The sequence below is a fragment of the Lepisosteus oculatus genome, chromosome 17 (assembly GCF_040954835.1).
Source record: "Lepisosteus oculatus isolate fLepOcu1 chromosome 17, fLepOcu1.hap2, whole genome shotgun sequence".
In the NCBI taxonomy this organism is placed as follows: domain Eukaryota; kingdom Metazoa; phylum Chordata; class Actinopteri; order Semionotiformes; family Lepisosteidae; genus Lepisosteus; species Lepisosteus oculatus.
The window spans coordinates 584,718-597,483 of NC_090712.1; the positions used below are offsets into that span (position 1 = coordinate 584,718).

Here is a 12,766-nt window from a genome sequence, read left to right on the forward strand (position 1 = left end):
TAAAGGCCAATTGGAAATTTGGCCAGGACGCCAGGGTTACACCCCTACTCTTTTCTAGAAACGCCCTGGGATTTTTAATGACTACAGAGAGTCAGGACCTCGGTTTTACGTCTCATCCGAAGGACGGCACCTGTTTACAGTATAGTGTCCCTGTCACTATACTGGGGCATTAGGACCCACATAGACCACAGGGTGAGCGCCCCCTGTTGGCACCACTAACACCTCTTCCAGGAGGTACTGACCAGGCTCACACCTGCTGAGCTTCAGTGGGTTTCCAGTTGTGAGTTGCAGGGTGATCTGGCTGCTGGCTATTGAAACCTATTCTTGAGACTAATAACACAAATATCATCTTTAAATCACTAATTAAGCCGATTAAACCTAAAGATCAATTTAAAAACATATATTCTAAAAATGCATCTCATGTATCTGTTTTACAAACGTAAAGTACATCACGTATATACAATTGTATTACAATTAAATTATGTCTGGGTGTTTAAATAGTCTTAATTTCTCGTGCACTTCAACATAAAATAAAAAAATATTTGAAAGATTTCCTACGCGGTATAGGCTTTTTAACTTCACGTTTTGGTCAGGCACTCAGAGAGACTACTAAAACTGCGACACGAGGTAGAAGGACCCCAACCTTTTCGGAAATGCAGCATGGTTACCACCTAGAGAAGCTGTGTTGACATAGAGGTGGTGTTCCGGAGTTCATCGTGAATTAGGGATTACTGGATAGTTCAGTTGTGTTCTTCTGTCAGTTGAACATGGCAGAAGTTAAGGTAAAACAAGAATCTGCGGATCCCGTGGACATTGAAAACAGGTTAGGTTTGTCTTCTTTTAACCGTATGTCAACACGAAGTTAACAAGACAAAAACGCTCAAGAAACGTTACACACCGTCTCCGACAAAAAAAAAAATATTTAGGCTGTTACGTTGATTAATAAAGTGTTCAAGTCACGTGGTTTTGCCTAGCGCCATTTCACCTTAGAATTAGATTATTTTAAAAATTGAAGTTCGCTGGAGCTGAAAGTGTCGCGATATTCTTAAATGCAGCGACCTTTGTAACTCGTGCAGTTTTGAAGATACAAGTTACAATAAGACAGTTCACGAACGAGAGGTCATGGGCTCTGTGTAGATCGTTAGGACAATGGATTTGATCGATCTTAGGAACTCGTCCAATAGTTTCTGAGAGCAGGGAAGGCTATGCGTTTCAACAGTAGATTATTTTAGGTCTCCTTTTATATGACGTGTACCGAGTTGTTGTAATGTCTTGCTGGGTTCTGCTTGTCTAAGTGTTGGATAATTTGTCCAAACCAAAACTTTGTATGCAGTCCTTCAAGGAGCTTTAAATACGGCGTGTTGTACATTAAACACGTAGAGGACAACTGAGAAATGACAGCATGAGAACCTGGATAACTGACCCTCAGTCATTCCCGACTTCCAGAATAAAGGAGCTGTGCCAGCAGTTCCCGCACGGAATTACAGACCAGGTGATCCAGAACGACATGCCGCATGTGGAGCCACAGCAGCGGGCCATGGCCATCAACAGGCTGCTCTCCATGGTACATCCCACAAACCCTCTTTCATTGCTGTCAGCACACTAGCTAGCGCTGCGCTCCTGTCAAGGACTGGGGAGACCACGCTGGTTTAGAGGAAGAGGAATGGTTTGTTTCCAAACTATTTTCCATTTCATTCATTAGTTACTCATTTATTTTAATGTACAATGGTTGGTATTTGGCAGATTATTAAGATGCCTTTAAACATCTTTTTATAATCTCCTGTTATTGGAACATTGTGATAACTATTCAGTTATTATGTGGGGATCGTAAACTGAGCCTTCTCCTTCTTTCTTTTCACCTAATACTGCTGTTCTCAGACAATAGAAAGACAGAGGACCTAAAATTGTACATTCAATGCAGGAAATTAATAATTGACACACAGGGAAACAAATCTAAGGAGTTTATTCCATGCTGAGAAGCTGCTTGATATCTGTTTATTGGATGATAAATATGTAAGATTTGTCTCTTGTATCTTTCAGGGTCAGCTGGACCTCCTGAGAAACAGCAATGGTCTTCTGTACAGGCTGAAAGACGCACAGGTGGCCAGGTGCTCATACCTTTTACCTCAACACCATTGGACGTGATAGACCCTGCTTTGATTGAACTAAAATTGGAGATGAGCAGTTTTTCTGTAGAAAGCTGAAGTTGTATTCCAGTCTGAGAGGGTGACATTTTGGCGCTGTACTGCTCTGCCATAGAAGGACTTCTTTGTGCACACAGAAATTATTTCTAAGCAGTTAGATATTTCTTCAACTGTGTGGTATTTAGTGTAATCACTGTAACATAACTCAAAAATGAGAGTTGTCCAGTAGGGTAAAAATGTTTCTCATGATTATGTAGCAGTGTTCAAGAGGCTCGACAAACTAAGTGAACCACAGATTTTCTGCCACCTTAGAGTCTGCCTAGAGCTGTAGTGACCTTCAGTCAAGGAAATAGGTCTTATGCGTGCAAGCTGAATTTGTGATTCTCTTTGTAATGTAAGGTGGTCAGCATTGTATAATGTCTTCTCAGTGAGTTTAAAGAAAATGCACTGTCTGTCTGTACTTACACTGATGGACACCTATATCGTAACATTTTGCATTTGGTTATATGATTAAATTGAATATCAGTTCATCATCATTCATGTACTCCTGTGTGCTAGTGATTTAAATCACATGCTAGTGATTTAAAGTGAAATTTCCTCTTTTCACCAGTAAGATGAAGGGCTCAGACAACCAGGAGAAGCTGGTGTATCAGGTCATAGAGGATGCCGGAAACAAAGGTGAGCTTTCTGCTGTGGAAATCAAAATCTGCTCATTTGCACATGTGCTTCACCACATTAACGGCAACACTGCTGCACTGCTGTAACTGTAGACGTTACATTAATTATCTGTGTAGGAGATGAAGACATGAGAGAACAGGAGGTTAAGCAACTGTAATAACCTCTTCATATGGAGCAGTTGTTTGCCTTGAGCCGTTTGTTTTCCAATCACTTCTTCAGATTGACATCAGGAGTTTGTTCAGCTGAAAGCCACTGCCTACCTGTCAAAATCCTTAATATGTCCCATCATTATCATTGAACGTCATAGTCTGACTTAGTTATCTAGAGCACAAATGAAACTGGAGCACTGAGGCCGCGAGTGGGGTAGCATTGCTTCACAGTTCTGAGTGAATCGGTGGGCTGCACTACTGCTGTTCTTTGAAAGTGAACGAGTACAATGCTTCAGTTTCATTGGTTCATATTTGCAGACCTCCATGGACCTGAGTTTGTCATATATTTTCAGTGTGTTTTTTGCATTGCATTATTAATAATCTTTGGTTAAAGAGAATCACAGAGAACATACCTTTAGTAAGATTACACGTATTAAAACTGTTACACAGCTTGTCTATATTCATTGCCACTTAGAAGCTTCACCTCCTCAGGTCTCTGAAGCTAAGCAGGGCTGGAGCAGGTCAGGTAGTACTGGGATGGGGCACACTAGGATATTCAGGTTTCTGACAGAAGTAACTCTGGGGCACCACCAGGAGGCACTAATTCATCACAAACAGAAAATCCAAACCAGTAGCTCAGCATGGCTGATGTCCTTAGTACTATACGTGCAGTGTTGGGCTCTTTGAAAAGAACTAATAACTAAAACTGTTTTATTATTTACCAACATGCCCAGTGTCTTCATTAAAGATAGATCTTTAACTCAAAGATATTTCTAGTGGAAAGGAATTTTGATTACAGTGGTCTTTGTAAAATAAATTTGTATTATAAACACATTTATCGTTCCCTTGACTTTGGCAGGAATCTGGAGCAGGGATATCCGGTACAAAAGCAACCTCCCTCTGACGGAGATTAACAAGATCTTGAAGAACCTGGAGAGCAAAAAGCTCATCAAGGCTGTGAAGTCAGTGGCTGTGAGTGGACTCTTCTGGATCATCTTTGGGCCAGGTTTCTCTCACTGCCCAGGGCAGTTCTCTGAAGAAGGGCTGGACAGTTCTTGACAGTTCTTTTCCTTGAGGTCTTCTAGTTTGTTTATGTAAACAAAGTTTAGTAATGTGTTGGTCATTAATTGGTTAAATAGTCAAAAGATTATTGTAATATAAGTGGGTGAGAATGATCATGTGTTCCAGGTGTTCAATGGTGCAGTGCTGCTGCATGCAGTCTCCTCCATTTGTACACAGCATTGAAGTAATGCAGTTTACTGATCGATTGATGCTCTTGTGAATTCCAGGCCTCTAAGAAGAAGGTGTACATGCTGTACAACCTTCAGCCAGATCGCTCAGTGACAGGAGGGGCATGGTACAGTGACCAGGACTTTGAGTCTGAGTTTGTGGAAGTACTGAATCAGCAGTGCTTTAAATTCCTGCAGAGCAAGGTAAGAAAAAAAAAATACCGCTGGGAGCTATGAGCCTGAAACTGTGCCTAAATCCCAGAATATCAGTCGCTGTCCAACATTCGACAAGCACTCTCTCGGTACTGCACACAGATTGACTGAGAGGTGCAGGGGTTGAGTAGCTGTGAAATCAGCCATGGCTTCCTCAGCCTGCCTCATCAGTCTGCTCTGAGCTGGCAGTGTTATCAACCAACAAGAGTAAATCGAGTTGACTTACAGTTGGCAATTGCAAAACTCCAGAGACCATAGTGTGAATCCCATGACCAAAATCCCCCATTCTACATTGGAAGACAAAAACTGTTGTTGTGTAACTGTGACCCAGAGACTCAGAGACTCATTGGCTTTGGTGATTTGCTGACACAGCTGGGATCTTTAAACAGAAAGTAGCAGTCTGCTGTGAGCTGGCAGTGTTATCAGTGAGGTGCATCGGGGCTTCATTGCACCCCTAGGTCTCTGTGTTGTATTGAGTAGTATTGTTGTGCTGTATTCACTGTGTGAAACAGAGGATGACAATGAGGTCATTAGAGGTTTGATTATGGAGTCTTCACCTCACGTAAATCGAATTGACTTACACTTGGCAATTGCAAAATTGGGGTTGCAGAAATAAAAAAAAAACTCCACAGGCCACAGTGTGAGTTTCATGACCAAAATCCCCCCATTCGAGCACAACTACATTGGAAGAACAAAATTGCAGTTGTATAACTGTGTCCCCAGAGAGCTAATTGGCTTCACAGCTGGGTTCTTTAAAGAGAAGATTCACTTCTTAACGCTGGTGTCCCTCTGTAGGCGGAGGCAGCCAGGGACAGCAAGCAGAGCCCCATGGTGCAGAGAAACAGCTCCTTCGCCTCTTCCCACGAGGTGTGGAAGTACATCTGTGAGCTGGGCATCAGCAAGGTGAGGCAGTATACGTCACGGACACAGGAAGCCGGTCTGTCTGAGCTGTGCTCATGGATTCTTGGTGTTTGGTTGGGTTCTTAACAAAACTTCCACTACACAACCCATTGGTATGAACAACAGTTAATGTGGCCTTTTCATAGTATCTGCTGCCTTGCCCTCTTTCTCCGTCACTATAAAAATACGGCAGCTCCTCCATTAGTCCTTATGTGCTGTTGCTACAGTCCAACTCTGGGATTTTAGATTCCTGGGGAGGCTCTTCCTTATTGAATGGATCTTATTATTTGGTTAAAGAAAAACGTCCACAACTGCTAGTTTTCCATGCAACTGCTTGTTCGGCAGGTGGAGCTATCGATGGAGGATATCGAGACCATCTTGAACACGCTGATCTATGATGGGAAGGTGGAGATGACCATCATCGCGGCCAAAGAGGGCACTGTGGGCAGTGTGGATGGACAGATGAAGCTCTACAGAGGGGTGAATCCCATCATCCAGCCCACAGGCCTGGTGAAGACGCCCTGTGGCGTGTGTCCTGTGAGCCCCTGTTATTTACTCGTGTTTTGGTTACATCTCACCTTGGGCCATGTGATATCAACCCCCATAAATGACCAACTGTGGGTGCTGGGATGACCAGTAAAGTTGGCACCCGTACAAACAGCACAGTGAAACCCACCATGCTCGTTTGCACTGCTGAAAGTACTATTTGTGTTGCTTACGTTCCTGAGACACAGCCGGGGAGTCACGTGACTTCTTGCCGTTGTCGGAGGCCAATTTGCCAGAGCTGCCTGTGCACCCCTGGGGTCACGTGTGACACATCGTGGAAGATTGTGCAGATATTTCTAGATTTTTAGCCACGGTATTGGTTTCTGACGCTCTTTGCCGGGGAACCGTTTCTTCTCTCTGAGGACATGCAGCTGCAGTTTGGGTCAATATTCTGATTTAAACTGAGCCCAAACTTAACCACTCTTCTGAAAGTTAATGTAACCTAATGTCCACAAAACATCTCTTTATCGGAAAGCCGCTGCTGTCTGGCGTCATGGCAAGCCAGAGCCTGTCCCAGGGGACACCACACCTGTCACACAAGTAGTCCTTTATACTGAGAATTTTGAGGGATTTTATACGAGTATCCTTCTAGATTTAGTTTACGTGACCCTTACAGCTTGCTTCCTCTTGCATGCTGTGTGTGGTTTATAACAATGTAATACCAGCACCTTCGGTTCATTTCTTGAGCCTTAATGAGATCCATGTACGAAGCCCACGGGATTTGTGACCGATTAGCTTTTCGGTTTCAACTCTCAGAAAAGAACATTTTGAATGATAGAAAAGTGTAGAATCCTTACAGATGTCTTTTAAAGCTACATTAATTTTGTAGTTTTGGTTACATTGTAAAAATGGGTATTTTTTTCATCTAGAAGAATCTACTAATTTCCCCATGCTACTAGTTGGGTGAGCAGTTCAAAGCTCAGACCTGAAGTGAGTGAAATCCTTTTTCTTGAAGGTATTTGATGACTGCCATCCGGGAGGCGAGATCTCACCCTCTAACTGCATCTACATGACCGAGTGGCTGGAGTTCTGACTGGGCTCCCATGTGTTCTGGATTCTGGACTCTTCCGCGTGCCGGACTTTGCCACAGGGGTCGTTGCAAGATCGCCAACTTTAATTTGGTCTAAAGAGAGAGACCGAAGTGATGGCAGCAGTTTTGTTTTATTTAACCTGCAGCAAAAATATTTTATTTTGTCAAAATTATTTATATCTCCTAAAATAAAAAAGTAACTGCCACAACACTGTACCAAAGACACCCGTAGGGAGATCTAAAGTTTTTCTTTCTCCTTTGGACCTGTGATGTGTGCTGCAGTGTTTCAATAGTATTGCAATTTCAACTACACCACCTCGCAGCTGTATCCCAGTATCTGCACTTACAGCTCAGTATGGGGACAGTCCTGTGTAAAAGAGTCTGTGGATACCAGTGGTGTAGCCCAGCAGTGAATCCACCTATGTGGCCTCATAGGAGACCTGGACAGCACCACCCACCTGTCCACCTGTCGTCACTGGTGCTGCCTCCTCTGCACAGAACAGTGCTTTGTGAGCAGAGCCACACAGTGCTGGGACTCCAGCTGCCCCCGTCTTGGACGTGTCGCTCATCTGGTTGTGTTGTAAGGTTGTTTTATTTTTTGATGGATTCTAGATATTTTAATACATCAGCTGTACAGGAAAGACCAGAGTGTTTAACAGAAATTAAGAGTTTCTGCATCACGATGCAGGGCAGCCTTTTAAATGGTAAAGTCCTGTCATGTGAATGGCGAAACACAAGCACCTTTAGTATAAATAAATGTGTATATAACGAACCTGTATATCTGTCTCAGTTTGTCATTTCTGTGTGAGGTTTGGTGTTGAACTGACTCGCTAAGAGGCACCAGTCCTGGGCTCAATGTCCTACATTGCCAAACTATTTCCGAGTCTTTTTCCCTTTTGCTCCGGGACGGTACAAGTCGAGGTTGTGAAGGCTCGGTTTGCTGGGTGAGAGCAGGACTCCGAGAGCGAGCTGTGCTTGCCGGGGGGCTCCTCCTCCTCACACTCCCACATGGATGCTGAGAATGGCGCTGACGAGCTCCGGGAAGTGCAAGCTCTGGAAGTGCCCGCGGTCAGAGTACTTGTGCAGCTGCGAGCCCAGCCCGTCCGCCACAGCCTGCTGCTCGCTCCAGGGGAGGAAGGGGTCATCGGCGGAGCCGAACTGCACTATGTGCCTGCAGTTGGCCTTGATCTCCTCCCACAGCCAGGGACGGTTGAAGTAGCCTGAGGGAGAACAGCAGAGGGGTGTTAAGATCCAGCCCTGAGCAACTACATCAACAATCAGGCATCCTGTATGAAAGGATCATACTGAGTTGGATGCTGCATCACTGCCATGGATCCAAGAGGGACATCGTGGATAAAGCTATTGTTTAGGAGGAATTTACTGGTCTACAGAGATCTGCACACAGAAGACAGGATGGCTGGATGGATTAATACCCTCATCCTTTCCTTTTTTAAATTATATAATGTTAGCATGCCCAGAGCGGTTGGGCAACCAGTTGACCTTGGACCCCTAGAGGTTTTTTCTCTCCTTACTAAGGAGGTTTTGGTTCCTCTCCTCCGTTGTCTTCTGGTCTTCTGTGACAAAATGTATCGTCAATTGTATTAAGTGCCTTGGGGAAACCTTGTTGTGAAAGACGCTATATAAAAATAAACTGAATTGAAAGGATCGGGCTTTATTCTCCACCTCCGTGTGTAACTGACAGTCTGTGAACAGTGCGTACAGTGCGTACAGACAGGAGTTGTGTTTACAGACAGCGGCAGCCTTTTTCACTATAAATGCATGAAAAATCTTCTAGTACTTACACTACACATGTTGTTTAGCACATTGCATATCCCTAGTGAAAAATATCTTCTAGCACTCAGTCATGAGGAATTGTGCACACACAGAAGAATGAGTCTTGAGTGAGAGCCAAAACCCAGCATATCGCTACTGAGATGTCAACAGGACACCTAGCGTGTTTCCAGGGTTGGCTCTAGGCACAGGAGAACTAGGCAACTGCCCAGGGGCCCCTAGAGGTTTTTTATAAGCACATTCAAATGTAGAGAAAAATTCCCTGTAGCGGCTCTTCCTGTTTCCACTGTAGGCCGTCCTAATGGAAGGCCAGTCAAAAAACGACCAATTATAATCGAGTATGTAATTTGTTTTTGCAGTGCAGAAAAGAAGAGCGGGATAAAACCTCTCAAAATAGAGGTCAGAGTGATAATGCATTTGTTTTTCATTTGGATTTGAGTCTGTCAGATCCATGTCACTAGCGAAAGGTAGACGAGCCACATTTTCAAGCTACACGCGTAGCCTTCTGGAGGTGTTTTACTAGAAGTTAACAAATTCATGTTTCCTGCAATTGTACACATGCCATGTGGGTTGCCTGCCTAAAACTCAGCACTGGCCAACAAACAAAAGTGTGAAAACAAATGTAGAGTACAAAGACTGCTCAGCAATTATGTGTAATTGGCATTAAAACACTGTTTTTTTCCTTGCAGTTTCTCCTGTATTTCAATGAATGGGGGTACAGTGAACTCAGCCTGTATGTAGCCCTTGGGGTTACAGTCGCTCTCCCAGTGATAGTGCCAGGAGCAGAGAGGACGTTCTGAAGCACAAGCTGATTAAAACACAGCTGAGGTCAGCCCTGGCACCAGTGTGTCTCAATGGACTGGCCATCATGAGCATCAATCATGCAGGGAGTCAACCACTACTGTATGAAGACCTAACTGGTGATTCTATTGATCTATTGATTGTTATTTATTATTAATGGTTCTACTTTTTACAGTCAACATTGAAATATATTGTCTTAGTAAAATGTGTGCTTTTAATACTGTGCTAGTTGATATGTTTTCTAGTTAAATAATTCTTTTTTTAAATTGTTCTAAATAGCAAAATGAGGTTGTGTTGGGAGTTGATAACAGCAGTGTCTCTGCAAATCGTGACGTGGAGAGCCCCTTTCCAAGATCTTGCCTAGAGACCCCAAGAAAGGGCCAGCCCTGTGTGTCACTGTTGTTCTGGAGGCTCCACACTGGCCTTTACTGACAAGCCAGAGGTGTCAAGACAACTAAGGCTAGATTATTCTTCTCAAATTAGATGCACCTAAAAACTTAAAAAATGCTGATTGGGTAGCACAATCCCCTTTTACTTTTTACACTCTCTCGTGGGATAGCCCCTGTTATGGAAATCCCTGCCTATACAACACACTCACCACTCTCCTGCTCGTTTTCATCACCCAGGTCCGAGGTGTAGGCGCCCACCAGCACAAGAGCATACACCTTGTGTGTCTCTGCGTACCTGTGCCGAGAAACAGCCGCTTCACGTGAATCAAGGACACAGAACTCCTGTGCTGGAAAACCCAGTAGGATATTTCCTACCTAGTAGGTGTCGAATGGGTGTTTATTACAGCACCTGACTGTCTGACAAACAGCTGTCTTCCACTTACTAGAATCCCATTTTCAATAAGCTTTTAATTAAGAAGATCCCATTTAAGTAACAGCAGATTTGGAAGTGTCTTTGACTTTCTTTCTCTGTGTGGACTCCACACTGGGCACCAACCTCATGGCGGCCACAGCCCCAGAGCTGTGTCCGATGATCACCGTGTCCTGGTCGCACTGCAGCTCCTGCTCCATGAAGGGAAACCACACGCTCTCCCGGGCTGTGACTGCAGGGAGAGGACGACACGCCGCTGAGTCTCACACAAGATGTGAACTGTTGGATTAGAATCGCTTACTGGACCCTGATAGTCAGGTTGGTGAGAGTCGCTCTGGGCTCTATGTCCACAGGTTTGACAGTTGCTCTGGGATGTGTCCAGGTGCGTGGGACAGTCGCTCTGTGCTGCATGTCCAGGTGTGGGACAGTCAGCTCTGGGCTGTGTGTCCAGGCATGTGGGACAGTCGCTCTGGGGTGTGTCTAGGCATGTGGGACAGTCGCTATGGGCTGTGTGTCCAGGTGCGTGGGACAGTCACTCTGGGCTGTGTGTCCAGGCATGTGGGACAGTCGCTCTGGGCTCTATGTCCACAGGTTAGACAGTTGCTCTGGGCTGTGTCCAGGCATGTGGGACAGTCGCTCTGGCCTGCGTGTCCAGGCATGCGACAGTCGCTCTGGGCTGTGTCTAGGCATGTTGGACAGTCCCTCTGGGTTGCATGTCCAGGCATGTGGGACAGTCCAGTCACTCTGGGCTGCGTGTCCAGGCATGTGGGACAGTCTGCTCAAACCTGGATTTCATGGTGCACTTGGCAGTTCTAATAAAAATGAAGATCTTGTTCTTAACTGTGGAAACCTGGCCTATCCAGAGAAAGTGCAGTAAACAAGCACAGGTGCAGTTTTTCTAGATGGACTGACAGATTTCCGATAATGAAAAGACTTCGGACTTACTGGGATCAGGCATGTTTCTAAGCAAACACGACATGTCTGGAATCTGCAACGGGAAAATCGCCAAGCGTTAGAATTTTTTAATTACAGTGATATTTCTGATTTTCTGCAAACAACCCAGATCATTTGGTCGTCTCGCACTGAATTTCGCTGCAGCTGGGATGAGCCGAGCATGTGGTAGTAGTGCAATGACGAAACAGAAAACTGCTTTCTGAAATGATTTTCATAAAATATTCACTGCTGAAAGGATTCCACGTAGGATTTATTTTGGATGGGTCTGTGTAAAGGAAACGGGAGACAGGAATGAGACGCATTGCTGGAGACGGCAGTAAGGCTGGAGCTCTCCTGCCCTGCTGCTCAGACTGCGCCACGTCGGCGGTGAAAGAGCTCCCGCGACAGACATCTTATTTACCTTATTCAGCTCTTTTTTCACCCAGCCGTACCAGTTGGAGTGTTCCACATCCCCAGCGCCGTTCCCGGGTACAATAACAGCCTTATTTGGGGGCATTTTCGTCTCGTTTCTTTCGTTTTCTGAAAACACTGGGTTCGGTTTTCTTAGCCGTCCCGCACAAGCTCCGATGAGTGATGCACCATGGGCGTTGTAGTTTTTGCCCAGCGAATAAACAGTCGAACAGCAAGCATGTCTAACGGAAGTGATTGTCGACGCGTTTAAATCAGGCATCGCATAAATGTAGTGGAAGATAGTTACAACATTTTAACTTAAACGCAATTTTAGAAATTTAAACGGATATTGACTCTAGAATTACAAGCAGAGAGTCGTATAAAATAAAACATGCAATGAGACAGCTTTGTATTTAACTTCAGAAGAGGCCAGAAGCTCACTCAAGATTATTCTCGGGCAGACCATGAAGACGTGTTCATACTGTAGATGTCTGTCTGCATTTAGTCATGGGTGGCATATGCCTGCCAAAGCACATGTCCTTCAGTCATGTTACACTCTTATTAAACTCCTCCTCGCTTCCCATTCCTCCCAGTCCTATAACTATAACTATACCTTCTTTTGAGTGTCTTGTTTTAAATGTTTCTATCCCCCAATCTACTATTATTGCCACAGTTTACAGACTACCCAAACCCAGTGGAGTCTTCTCAGGTGAGTTTGCTGATTTTCTCTCATTCTTATCCCTTAAGTTTAAAAGGATCCTTATTCTAGGGGACTTTAATATACACATTGATTCAACCTCTTCCAGTCTGGCTAAAGACTTCCTTTCTCTTTTGGGATGCTTTGACCTTACTCAGTTTGTTTGTACCCCTACACATAACAAAGGACACACCTTAGATCTAATTATTGCAAATGACTCCTTTGTCTCCCACTGCTCTCCTCTTGATCTAGGCCTCTCTGACCACTTAGCCATTCTCTTCAATCTGGAATTAGCTGTTTCTAACACCTCCTCCCCACGCTCTGTAAATTTCCGCAACTGGCGATCAATTGATCACCCAAGGTTTGCAAATTCTGTTCTGTCCTCCTTATCCTGTTTCTCTTCCTCTGACCCTCTAGAGGACAAA

At 44.5% G+C, this 12,766-nt stretch overlaps 2 protein-coding genes across 2 annotated transcripts; one reads left to right on the top strand and one right to left on the bottom strand.

Moving 5' to 3' along the window:
* The first annotated feature begins 635 nt into the window (after positions 1 to 635).
* On the top strand, positions 636 to 7,667 carry polr3f (polymerase (RNA) III (DNA directed) polypeptide F). Its single transcript, XM_006638491.3, has 9 exons — positions 636 to 823; positions 1,447 to 1,564; positions 2,041 to 2,108; positions 2,755 to 2,822; positions 3,831 to 3,943; positions 4,261 to 4,404; positions 5,209 to 5,316; positions 5,659 to 5,850; positions 6,815 to 7,667. The coding sequence occupies exons 1-9, from the start codon at positions 768 to 770 to the stop codon at positions 6,890 to 6,892; spliced, it is 945 nt and encodes a 314-aa protein (XP_006638554.1). The 5' UTR covers positions 636 to 767; the 3' UTR covers positions 6,893 to 7,667.
* rbbp9 (retinoblastoma binding protein 9) lies at positions 7,463 to 11,863 on the bottom strand. Its single transcript, XM_006638505.3, has 5 exons — positions 11,655 to 11,863; positions 11,246 to 11,288; positions 10,427 to 10,532; positions 10,080 to 10,165; positions 7,463 to 8,109 (listed from the first exon to the last, which is right to left on the bottom strand). Exons 1-5 carry the CDS (start codon positions 11,748 to 11,750, stop codon positions 7,886 to 7,888), a joined length of 555 nt encoding a protein of 184 aa, XP_006638568.2. The 5' UTR covers positions 11,751 to 11,863; the 3' UTR covers positions 7,463 to 7,885.
* Between the last annotated feature and the right edge of the window lie 903 nt (positions 11,864 to 12,766).